At 44.3% G+C, this 13,217-nt stretch overlaps 1 protein-coding gene across 1 annotated transcript in view; it reads left to right on the top strand.

The window, feature by feature from the left end:
• UHRF2 (ubiquitin like with PHD and ring finger domains 2) overlaps positions 1-13,217 on the top strand; it is a 600,873-nt gene that overhangs the window by 458,074 nt on the left and 129,582 nt on the right. Inside the window, exons 10-12 of the mRNA XM_078675867.1 lie at positions 8,091-8,197; positions 8,857-9,019; positions 9,813-9,950. Of these exons, the coding sequence (XP_078531993.1) occupies positions 8,091-8,197; positions 8,857-9,019; positions 9,813-9,950 (408 nt within the window). The remainder of the gene's footprint in view (positions 1-8,090; positions 8,198-8,856; positions 9,020-9,812; positions 9,951-13,217) is intronic.

Here is a 13,217-nt window from a genome sequence, read left to right as displayed (position 1 = left end):
CAGGTCAGGTAGATATTGATGGAGAGAGGGCTAGTGACAGGAGACAAAGTGCGCCTGTGATGGGAGAGTGGAGTGTGACAGATCTGGACAGTAATGGGAGAAATAGGTAGTGATGAAAAGGTAGAGACTGATAGGCCATGTGGATATTTATGGGAAAAGTTAACAATGGCAGGAGAAATGGACCGTAATGGTAGAGAGGGTACAGTTTAGGAAAACTGAGGGGAGATGTAAACATGAGGTGTGCTACGAATCTTGATGGGGTTGTGACCGTTGAGGGGTCTATGAGTGCTGCGAAGAAGGCATATTGGGGCCAATAAGAGGAGAAGACCTAGAGGGTAAGAAAAGAGTGAGACGAGGGAGAGGTCTGAGACATCCTTATTGCCCCAGTGTAATCTGCATTCGCCCACCTATTGCAAATGCTTTTAGTCACTGCATCGCCATCAGCCAAAGTTTAGAGGGGGGCCTGACAACAATTATTTTGTGCAGGGTGTCTGGGCTTTAGAAATGTAAACACTATTTTGGTAGATTAAGGTGGTGAAGAAGTCCTGATACTCATGCATGTCTCCACTGCATTTGCTATTATTGACTATCGTATCCTAATTCATCAATTAGCCAACTACTCTTTTGGGGGTTAAGTTCTGACCTAAATTGAATTACTTCTACGAGATAAATCACAAATCTTTTAACTGGGCTCCTTTTGTTTCTCCCCAGACCCTGTGGGGACGTCCACAGGCATCCATAATATTGTCCCGGTTTTTCAATAAATTTTTCCCCTCCCTCCACTGCCTCCAGACAGCATTGTACCGTTGGCCCAACTAGCACAACAGGTACCTCCAGTAAGCACCACACAGCTGCGTTGCAGAAAGGTGTAAAAAGGGGCGTGGCCTCGGACCACCTCTTTGCAACCCAGTCCTGTGGCACGTACTAGAGGTACCTGGTAGGCTAGATAGCCCCCAGGGACTCTCAGGATTCAAGGGGAATTAATTCCCCACCATAAAACGTGACACAGAGCGCATTTGCACAGTGGTGCAAGGAGGGGCGGGACTTACGGCGATTTGCTGGTTCCTTTTTTTCCCTTTTCAGGGACGGGGGAACTGTGTGGCCCCCTCCCACGGCCAATTTTGGCCCCGAGGACCACATTCCCTGGGGCCTGGCCATCCATTTTAATTATTATTTTTTTCCGAGGGGGGGGCAGCGTGGCCCCCCTCCTCAGGCCAATTATGGCCCGGTGATCCCATCCCCCAGGACCGGCCTACCTTTATTAAAAAAATGTTTTTAAATGTATTTATTTAAAGTGGAGGGGGGCCGTGTGGCCCCCCTCCCGGGCCACTTCTAGCCCTGGAGACCCCATCCCACGGGGCCTGGCCGCTCCGTTGGGGACCGTGGGGGGGAGCCCCAATGCCCCCACGGTCCCAGCCGGCTCCCCTTGTGGAACAGCAATTCTGCTTTGGATTTTAGAAGCGAGAGCAGGTTTCCCTACTTCCAAAATCCAAAGCAGAGTTTTCTATGGTAGGGCGGGAGCTGTGCTCCCGCCCTACCATAGTAAACAGCAGTGTCCTGGGGGTGGGCACCCCGGGACAATGCAGGATCCGGCCCTGCAGTGTGGCTGTCCCCAGGGCCATCAAGGACTCCAGGACGGGGGCCACACGGCCCCCCCTCCCAACCATTGCAAAGCCCCGAGGAGGTGGTGGTCCCGGGGCTCGGGGGTCCGTGACCGACCCCCACATTTACATAGTTATTGCCCCGGGGAGGTGGTGGTCCCTAGGGCGTGTGGGGGGGGCTTGAGCCCCCCCCTGGTTATTTTTTTTAATGAGAGCCCCAGTGAGGGGGCGGTTCCCGGGGCTGCGGGCGGGGCTACGTGCCCCCTGCGTTTTTATCATCCAAGCCCCGGGGAGGTGGTGGTCTCCGGGGCGTGTTGTGGGGGCTCGAACCCCCCCCCCACACATTATTTTTTTTTTTAAATAGAGCCCTGGGCAGGTGGCGGTCCCCGGGGCTGCATGCCCCCGCAAAACATAAATGAAGCCCCGGGGAAGTGGCGGTTTGCTATACATTTTGCCCTTGTGGGACCCCCTGAGCATGAGCAAGCCTAGGGGGTCAGTTTTTTTTACCCTGCCCCTTTTCTTGTTCCTGCTTAATTCTCTGTTTTCTTGTGACACGGTTCTACCAAGTCACAAGATGGCTGCCAACACTTCCTGGTTTGGAGTGTTGACAGCCAATTAGTATAAAGGTCGTGGTCGGGAGGGTTTGCGAATCAACGGCGGCCATCGATATCGAAACGTTTATTTTTTTAATTTCTCAGCAACGACTGAACGGATTTACCCCATTTTAAAAAAGCATTTACAATGCAACGGATTCGCCTTTGTAAAAGTTAGAGCTATTGGCATTGTAAATGACACATTTTTTATTTATGTGTTGGTTTTGAAAACAGATAAATAAATGGCATTGCCATTTACAATGCCAATAGCTTAATCTCTCGCAAACAGTAAAAGCGATTAATAATGACTAACCTCCTTCTTATCAAAGGACCAAAAACGCTGCCTTAAGTTGCAGTTATTAAAGAGCTTGCTGACAATTAGGAGCTCCCTGAGTGATGGTGTGTGTTTTGTAGGTGTGTGTGTGTGTGTGTGTGTGCACGTGTGTATTGCTGACATGCAATGCTCACATTCAATTAGGAGCTCCCTGAGTGATGGTGTGTGTTTGTAGGTGTGTGTGTGCACGTGAGTATGCACATGTGCACGGGTGTGTGTGCAATGACCGCGATACAGGTCTGTCTGATGTTGATCCAGCATAAAGGCAATTCTCAGTTTAAAACTATTTGAAAATGAATTGAACAAAAGATGCTGTTGCTTGGTCTGCCGTATAGTTTGCTGGATGAAAACCAAATACCACACCCATTCCAAACCATCATCTTGATTTATTTGTTTTATTGCTACGAGTCAATGTCTCCTCCTCTCTGTGCACTGGACACGCACGTTTTGGCTATGCACGCAGCCGACCACTGATTATTTGTAAAATACTTATGCATCAGCAACGATCGGCGGCATCACCTCTCAGGAAACAACCACTTTATCTTGAATGCAGAACACATCAAACGGAAAAACTGCACTGAGTGGCTTTACGTAAAAGGAAAGAACCACATCATCACTCAAGAGGAGTGCTAAAACGCCATTTTGTGAAATGGATGAGTCATTCTTTAAATACTGGTATTACCCAGAATGCAATACAGCCAAGCACACTAAACCAATCACAGTGACGTTCATAAATAAACATTTACGTGAAAAAATGTATACTTTTTTTATAGAATAAATAAAAATGGTCCTCTTTTACTAGTAAGGTTTACGGGGGGTGTGTGTTCACATGTATCACCACGGTGGTGGTGCCGCGGTGAATACAGCCAGCATCAAATTGAACAGCGGGAGGGGGGGGGGGCAGGAACGGGCTCACGGACAGCGGCAGGGGGGGGGCAGGAACGGGCTCACGGACAGCGGGAGGGGGGGCAGGAACGGGCTCACGGACACGGGAGGGGGGCGGGAATGGACAGAGGGACATCGCGCAACCTACCCCTACAAACGACCCTTCCAAAATGGCAAGAACAATGCTTAAAAAAAAAAAAGCACCGCCCACCGCCTCATGACGATAACAAAGGGGGCGGGATGAGCATGGTATACATTAAGCAGTGAACAGACTAGTAATGATCACTTTTCACTCATAATGTCGGTTGTGTTCATAATATTGACTATACACCAAAACAACTAGAAAGCCAAGTCCTAGTTACAAATTAGGGCTCCGACAGCTAAAAGTTGAATGAGAGAGTAGGCGCACCAGACAGCAAAGCTGAGACAAAATAGGAGGGACAGCGTGACTGAAAGAGACAGTTTAAGACAGGCCTGAGACACACGCCAAATAAGGTATTATCACGCCTTGACAGACACAACAAAAGTAACACAGAAAGATTTTACCATAAAGACTGAGAGATGGACACAGGGACAAACAAGCTATGTTACATCCAGGTAGAAAAGGACGCGTTCAAGGTGAGACTGCAAGCAATACGAAAGAGACAAGCGAGTGAGAGGCGGGCACGCAGGCGTGTCTGAAATGCAAACACGCGCAGACAGGTGTCTACGGTCACACGCATCGCTACACTCACTTCTCGGTCTCGCCACGCCGCATTCCGCAGGGAGGCTGCAATCACAGGATACGTATACTACATTTCTTTCTCCCCCTCTCCCTCCTGTCTGCTGTGCACTCACTGTGTGTCCGTCGGTCCCCTGTCGTCTTTCCCACGTGCAGCCTGCAGAGCATACACCGCCTGGCCCAACACATTCAACACCACAAGCCGCAGCACACGGCCCTGCGTCACCGCACTCAGCATCGCGAGATCAACGAGGTCCTACACTCGCCTAGCGCGAGAATATGAAAACAAGCTCCGTTTCAACATGACGCCATTCCATTTTGAAATGGTGCTGGATCTGACGCAGTGGCGAGTCCAAAACTAAAAACAAACGTTGATACAACTGGTATAACATGCAAACACCTATCGAGCTGATTTAATCATGTCTGCTATAATACATTGAAACAACACTACAATGTAAAACATGTTGGAGGTAGTTTATTGTTTCGAATTGCTGCCATATAATACTAACTACATGTATGTTTTCAATGGCATTAAATGTAATTCTGTGAATATTTGCGGACTGCTTGTGGCGACAACACTGCTCTCATATTCATAACAGTGAAGTCTAGTGTGCTGATGATGGTAATCTGTTTTCTGGCGTCCCACTCCAAATATGTAAGAAGCCCGACAAAGAATGCATCTTGGCGACGTTTATGTGCGCGATTGTGGCCGCCATCTTTAAACTACCCATACAGGGATATTTTTCACAAGCAGACCTGCAGCGATCAAATGGGGGGGGCAGGAACGGGCTCACGGACAGCGGGAGGGGGGCGGGAACGGACTGAGGGACATCGCGCAACCTACCCCTACAAACGACCCTTGCAAAATGGCAAGAACAATGCTTTAAAAAAAAAAAAACACCGCCCACCGCCTCATGACGATAACAAAGGGGGCGGGATGAGTAAAAATCGCGGGAACGCCCACGAATCTGCTCGGGGAATGAGTGACGCATCTCTGTTCCAATGGCTAGCCTCCATTTATGGAGCTAGCCAATGGGACAGAGAGGCGGGACGAAGTTCCATACTTGTTTACAAATGTTTTCGCCTGCGCGATACTGCTTGCGCAGTAAACACCAGGCGAAACCTAAAAAGGGTCGTTTTCCGAACCAAGCCCTACCTTTTTGCCAAATTTGGGGTAATTCTGTTCAGCAGTTCAGGCTGTAGCCTGTCTATAAATTTCCTATAGAAATTAACACACTCAGCCCCCGCTTGACGAATCACCTCCAAACTTTCAGGATAGGAGCTGACCTGGATAGACATTTTTAGGGGAGAATTTCATGAAGATTCGTCAAACGACGCCAAAGTTATTTGTAAATCCAAAAACTTTTTTCTGATGGAAACTAGGTTCTGACTATAACTACCTACTGGTGACCTGGGTAGTCTTGGAACGATTACCGGGCCAGGATTTGGAGAGAAAGATATATAATTAATGCAAAGCATTGACTGTTATGGCAAGATTCCTAAGGCAATATAGTATACTGCAAACTTGGCTTTCATTACTGCAAACCAGCAAATTCTAAGAGCGGGCCGAGCAAGGCATCAGGCTTGCTTCTAAGAGCGAAAGTATGGCTTAAGCCATCAAAAGATTCAGCTGGTCATGTATGCAATTGTCATGAAAAAATATTTGTGATAGACACTTCTACCTGCAGATTCTTTACCTTTCTAATATTCCCTGTCCCACTTAGGGTGGCAAACTAAAGTATACAAAAAAGTGACACTGTGTCACCAGTACCAAGCTATACTTAGCTGATGAGCCTTAACTATGGCAAAACCGGTACTGGGTTGCTTGTTGTGATTCAGGGAAGAACTGGCCTGGCAGTTCAATATGGAGTGTTCCCATTGGAGAAGGGTCAAGACTGGTTTGCATATGGCTGGCTCCAAACTGAGGTGGCATGGTGTGCAAAATACCAAAAGACTAGGGTGCTGCCTGAGTGATTACCAATGGCTGAGATTTGGGGGCAGATGTAGGTAGCCAAATACCGGTCGGTAACGGCCGATTTCGGCCGTTACCGACCGGTATTTGGCTTTTGAGATGTAGGTGGGTCGTTATTTACAGAATCGGTATATTTTCAGATTCAGTAAATTTACCACTTCGGTATTTTACCGAATCGGTAAATATACCGATTCTGTAAATCCATATGTAGGTGGCACAGTTTGCAGTGCCACAGGCCCTTAGGAATTCTTATTTTACCACTCAATCCTATTGGGTGGTAAAATACCGAATTCCAGTGTACATGCACATCTGTGCATGTACACCTATGCCATGTGACACACAGACATGCCCTTAGGGCATGTATGTGTGCCACATGGCACACACGCCTGCAATTGGGGTGCTACAGGGTGTCAAAGTGACACCCCGTTCCCCCTGCCAGGATTCGGTATTTACTGATTCTGTAAATACCGAATCGGTATTTCCCATTGATTCCTATGGGCTTCAAGGCCCATAGGAATCAATGTGAAATACCGATTCGATATTTACAGAATCGGTAAATACCGAATCGGTAATTGAAAAATAAGATTTACCTACATATGCCTCCTTCCTATTTACCTACTCTTAAATACCGAATCGGTATGATTCGGTATTTAAGAGTCGGTAAATAGGATTTACCTACATCTGGCCCTAAGTCAGGCATTCCATCCATCACTTTTTTGTATACTTGTCCCTGGCACTGACATCACAGCTGAGGTCATGAACCATACGATGTTGATATATTTATGTGGAAGAACAGAAATTGGACATTGGAACACAAAAAGGACAGAGAAATAAATAAAAAGATAGCAGCATGATCCTACCTGGACACACAGGGAGAATAGGCACTTCTTCCTTGAAGGAGATGGAGGTTCTTTGGCTTACACCTTAAGGAGAAGAGAAACCAGGAAGAACTGGAGAGACAAAAGAAAAGACGTCTTCATAGAGAGAGATATTTTTACCACCTTCTGATGCTCTATATTCTGAGGAATATGTAGAGTCCCTGAGGTTTATCTTTAGAGATCATGTTCCGATTAATGCACTCGAGTGACAAGTGACCTTCACATTCGGTTACAAACTTTCCCCACCCAGAAGAAATCTCTGAAAGAAAAACTCCAATAAAACTCTTTTCATGAAATTGGGGAGGATCCAAACAATAGCATCCATCCAATTGATTCTCAAGACTACTACAGTGAGGTGGTGGAATACAATGACTTGTTTCGTTGTGGAGACCATCAACCCTTAGATTAAAACATGCTGTTCCAGGGAAACCCTCATTTTCGCACCACTGAGTTTATTTATTTCCAAGGATACTGTGACTTCCATGTTATAAAGAGGATCTCTTCAAATGTTGGTTCATCACTGCCTTTGGAGGCTGAAGAAGAATCAGTCTTGTTTGCCTTTCACCAGGAACTACAGGGGACGTCATTTGACCCACCTCTGGATGGCCAAATGAGAAAGAAAACTCACATCCCCTTCAAAACTCTGGTTCCTACACTGGGACGAAAATAAACAGTTCTTTCAAACACTAAGTTAAATGTTCCCGGGCTTTAGCAAAACATGAATATGTAGTGAAATTAAGCAGGAGATTGTCACGCAAAATCGTTAGCTTCCTGGTGTATACATAGGCTTTTAATTATGCAGCCTTTTAATCACGAATTGATATGAGGAGTGTGAACAGGAGCTAAACATATCGCTGCATGTACTTCAGCTTGAGCCTCTAATCGTGAATTCTAATCTTCGTTGAAGTCTCTCTTTACCTTGCTTGTTAATGACAGTCACCCGTGTTCAGAATAGGTGTTAGTGTTCCTTTAGAGCTAGTTTGTGGCAATGTATTTCTTTAATTGTAAAGTTCATGTCGAGATCTGATGTAGTTGTGATGCTTTGATAAAGCAGTATCTATGGGTCTAATCCTTAACATTTCTAATCAATTTACTTTCCCTACCAGGACCGAGGAGATGAGTTCACTTACACGGGAAGTGGTGGTAGAGATCTCTCTGGTAACAAAAGAATCGGAGAACATACATTTGATCAAACTTTAACACACATGAACAGGTAAGTCCAAAGGCCAAGGATGCTCCTAACCTTCATGTGTACACTTAACGATTCTAATTTGCATGGCTTCCAATGCATTAATCAAACTCATTTTCTTACAGCTGTGTACTAACTACTTGAGTATTCTTTGCATACAATATTGGCATCAGGGAGTTTATCTAGAAGTTTCTTTTTTGGCACGAGTTAGGGAAAATGTGATTTATGTTAAGCTTTATATCTGAATTTTAGTTGTCAGATTTGAGCATGTGAACGGGGTGATCGCCGTAGTTAATGTCCACAAATGAAAATACAACCTAACATAAAGGCAAATTCTGTAACTCACTTAATCTCAGCCATTTTAGACCCCTAAAAATAATGCTTGAAAATATAGAATCGGAAACCGAGAAAATCCCTGCATCTGTAGTTAAAAACTGTAATACATAGCCGTGTACCAAAGAGAACGGTGAAGCTACTTTGTATGCCAACTATTAAAGAGTGGCTCTAAATAAATTAAGCACAATGTATACAACCCACATCTTAATATTATACCGTGGGCAGGGAGAAACTTGTATCTCTCATGTAATGCCTCCTTGTATCATAATTTGTTTTCGAAGCTAATGAACTGCTGTGCAGACCATGTGTGGTGGGCGCACTATTGATGGTTTTGTTTGTACTTCTAGGGCGCTGGCTTTAAACTGTGACGCTCCCCTCGACGAGGAAGATGGAGCAGAGTCCAAAAACTGGAGGGCTGGTAAACCTGTGCGAGTGGTGCGCAGTTGTAAAGGAAAAAGGATCAGCAAGTATGCCCCCGAGGAGGGTAACAGATATGACGGCATTTACAAGGTGCTTCATTACCAATGGCTGCCTGCTGCTTGGTTTCTCTTTTGTTGTTAGTAAAGCATTACTTAGACGCCTGTCTCTCCTCAGTGAACAGCTAAAACACTGTTCGGATCCTCTGTACCGCAGAGACACAGAACCAACGAAACATATATTTGTATCTCTTTCTTTGTCTTACACAAAGTGCCTTTCCACGTTACACAAATAACGTTCGTTTCTTGACTTGTCAACTATCCGATCAAGTCCCTTTTAATTCAAGAGGCAGGTGTACCTTCTTCTGTTCCTTGCTAAATATGTAGTGTCCGGCTACAGAAAGCTAATAACTTCCATACTATAAGAAACACGGCTTAATGCAGTTTTTTTTAGATTGTGGCCTTGAAAACTATTATGTTGCACAAGAAGCAGCTATAGTTCTTTCCGCTTCACAATTTAATATGGATAGAGTAATGGCAACATCTTGTGGTTATTTTAGGTACTACATGCAGACTAGAAACGTTGTCTTTGCCAAATGCCTATTTTCTGCTATCCTTTTCCTCACAAACCAGTGCAGTGGCCTTAAACAGCTTATGTATCCCAGCATTTTTAAGGAAACATAAATCGTTTGAGAACTAGAAAACACAATGTCTTGTTTGCCATCTCGGTGTTTGTCCTCTGGTCATTCTGCAGCCCATGGCTCCCTCTGCATTCCATTCTGCAGTAATGCAATACGTTATGGCTGTCAGTAAATGGTGTAACAATGGATTTTATTTCAGACACTAGATTGCGTGATAATATTTGTATTTAAACCATTGTAATGTAGGTGGTGAAATACTGGCCAGAAATTGGTAAATGTGGCTTCTTGGTTTGGCGTTATCTTCTGAGAAGAGATGATGGTGAAGCAGCTCCTTGGACTGCCGAAGGAATTGAGCGGTCAAAGAAACTTGGCCTTTCCATGCAGGTTAGACAAATTTAGATTCTTTTTACAGATGCACTTCTCCTGAAAATGCATGCTCTATCTGGCTGCTTTACATAATCTTTAAGAGCTCTCTTTGGAAACCAATTCAACCCAGGATTTCAAAGTGAAATCCTATTAAACTTCCCCAGATTGAAAAGCAGTGATTGAATCTGCTGTCCCTATCCGGTAAATACGATCAAATGTTAAGGGCGCTTGGTGTGGGGTTGCATCATTAAGCCATTTCTGTGCTTCGCTGGTGTTACTCCGCTCACTTGAAGTGTACTACCCATTGTGACGGAAGAGTCATGTTGTTTTATATAGTGGACATGCTTGTTTTAATTGTCTGTTTCTAGTTTATCACTATGACACAATCATGTTAGATGTACAGGTGTTTGCTCCACATAATTGCCATGTATGTCGTGGTTATGACTGATTTCACACTTTGTAGAAGATGCCAGGCTGATGTTCCAAGTGTAAAATTGGCAGCAGAGGCAGCACTTTCAGAATAAGAAACTGGGTGAGGCAAAAATGATATAGATCTATCAACTGTCCTCAGCCAACCGTTTTCCTTTTAAATGTATTTTGAAACTAGTGTTCTCATCCTAGATGTTAGCACAGGTGTCAGAATTATGTTAGTATATTTGTATTAATGTTGATCTATAGATTCAATACTCAGGAACGCTTGGAGTCTTGTGGGGCCATCACCAAACCAACGGAGCCAATCTGGACATTCTGACAATATATTTACCGATAACTTTTCCCATGTTTGTAATTAAACCCTAAAAGTATATTATCTTTTTGGGGGATTATGATGACATTCTCAGTCTCACATGACCCAGGCTCCTACGAAACTAAACATGCAGTCGAAGCAGTAAAAATTTTTATTTTATGTATGGTGAAATTAGTAGTCCTTTTTACTGAAGTGCTGCAGTGGTGACAGATAGTACATAAGAACACTCGTTGTCACCAGTGCGTTATTTGTGTTGGTGGTTGAAGGTGGTGGTTACTAGCACTTAATTTTTCATAATCAAACTTTGCACCAGAGAGAAAGGCAGAAAAAGAAGAAAGAAAAAGATACAGCAATGTTAAACAAAGCGAGAAAGCAGAGATTAAAAATAACCTGCAAGAGTGAAGTAAAGAGACAAAGTTTGAAGTGGTAGAAGAAAAGCATTAGATTGAATTAAGATTAGGTCATTTTTACATAGAAATGACACCTGTCTGATATCTTCTATTTACATCCAGAATTAATCAAGGTTGAAGGAAAGATTCACTGTTTGCTGCCATTTTGTAGGTCTCGCTAGAGCCAACGCATTCGCTGGTCTGGCCAGACATTTAGTAACTGGCTTTTTGAAGTACTACCAAAGGCTTTCTCCGGCCACCAGTGAGCGGTTACACGCGCAGGTGCGCGCTTACGAGCACAGGTGCCATCTCACGGGCACCCTTACAGCCGCGATTACTTTTACTTTCGCAGCGCCGCCATCTGCCTTTCCTCGCTCTGCTTCTCCCACACCACAGAACGTGTCCCCATTCATAGCCGCGCGGCCCTTTACTTTTATGGCCACGCGACAAATGCTTGTTAATGTTAAAATGCGGTGGCTATTTTCAGCCACGACTCTCGGAAAAGCATGATAATCTTCATGGACACTTTTTTGTTCTAGATAAAAACGGTGCACAGACTCAAGTGAGTAAATGTTTGCCTGCAAACAAAAATGCTATTAAAATTCCAATTTCACATGCATTGAATGTGTCTGCAATCTAATGGTTTGGTTGGAACACTGCAAAGTGCTTTTTAGTAAAAAAAAATTCCTAGTGAAAGTAGACAATGGATGTTTTGAAATGAAAAATGTGTAAGAAACACGTCGCCTACTGCTGGTTTTCTTTTCTCATTATTCTTTCCAGTGTTTTTGAGTCTTCTCCTCTACCATTTCCTCCCTTCTTTTTTCTGATGTCCATCTGTGGCTCCTTTTAATCTCGTCCATCTTCCGTTTCTTTCCCTTGCCTTCGATCCCTTCATGCCCCCTCTCCTCTTCCCGCCACTTTGCCTCCCCTCCCTTCTTCTCTCCTCTCTCCTCCGTTCTTGCCTCCTTTTACACCCCTGCCGTTCAGCTTGCTACCTTCCCTTCCCATGCACGTTTTCCTTCTTTTCCCATGACTTACTGCAGCGTTTCATTCGTACTTTTCAGCATCAATTCCTCTGTTCACTCTCTTTGCTATATTTCTTTGTTCCACTGTCCCGACCTCCCTTCTAACACCCTGTGGCCCTATGTATTTTGTCGCTGGCATTTTTTAGTGAAATGTAGCGCACATTGCCCCAATATATTTCATCTTGTGTGTATGGCATCTTCCCAGTTCTTATTCTGTCGTTCTCGTTCTTGCTTTTCCTCTGCAGCCTCTTCCCCTCTACGTTTCTATATTATCCCGAGGCACATCTCTTTACCAGGCACATGCACTTTTGTCACTTACGGAGCATGCAGTACCGAGCAGTGCGTTTGCAATGCTTATGTTTACTTGTTTGTTGCTGGGATATAACTGCATATAAAAGAGTCAGAATCACGGGTGAGTGCACATGAGATATGTGTGTGGCAGTGTTGCCGGTGAATGTAGGAGTGGCCATTAAAAGTAGAGATAAAGGAGCATCGGTGTGCGAGGGCTTACGTGCAATGTGTGTGTCTGTCTAGATTGCTTCTAAGTGTACAATGTATGCGAGCCTGTGTATGACTGTCTACATCTATAAAATGTGTATTTCTTTGTATTCTATATGTGTGCTTGCATAGAGGGGCATGTTTTTCTGTGTGTACCCCACTGCACGTTACGTGTGAGCTTGTGCACGAGTCATTGTGTATGTAAACGCTCATACATGTTTGCTTGTGCAATAAATGTGTACAATGATGTGTGTATATCACATTGTATGGCATGTGTGTGCTGTTCGAATGTTGTGCTTGTGCCTTTGTGCATGCCTGTGTAAATTGTGTACGCCTTTGTACTTAATATATAGTAGTAGTGCTACTATGTGTAAAGTATGACTGACTTTGAGATGTGCGTTTGTGCATGTATACGAAAGCTTCTCTAACACCTTTGCATGGTGTGTATTATTATTATTTTTTATACAGTAGTGACTGTGTTTATACATAAGTATGCGTGTGTAATATGGGTATGCCCTGCGTGTTTGTATTCCATGCTTGGCTACAAACTCTGTTGTTTTGTGTGCCCTTCAGCGTATGTATGTCTTTTTTGCGAGTACATGTCTGTGTGCATTTGTGTAATATATAT

Source organism: Lissotriton helveticus, chromosome 2_1 (genome assembly GCF_964261635.1).
Source record: "Lissotriton helveticus chromosome 2_1, aLisHel1.1, whole genome shotgun sequence".
In the NCBI taxonomy this organism is placed as follows: Eukaryota; Metazoa; Chordata; class Amphibia; order Caudata; family Salamandridae; genus Lissotriton; species Lissotriton helveticus.
Note: the sequence above shows the minus strand (reverse complement) of the source record. Positions and strands in the feature narration are given on the sequence as shown.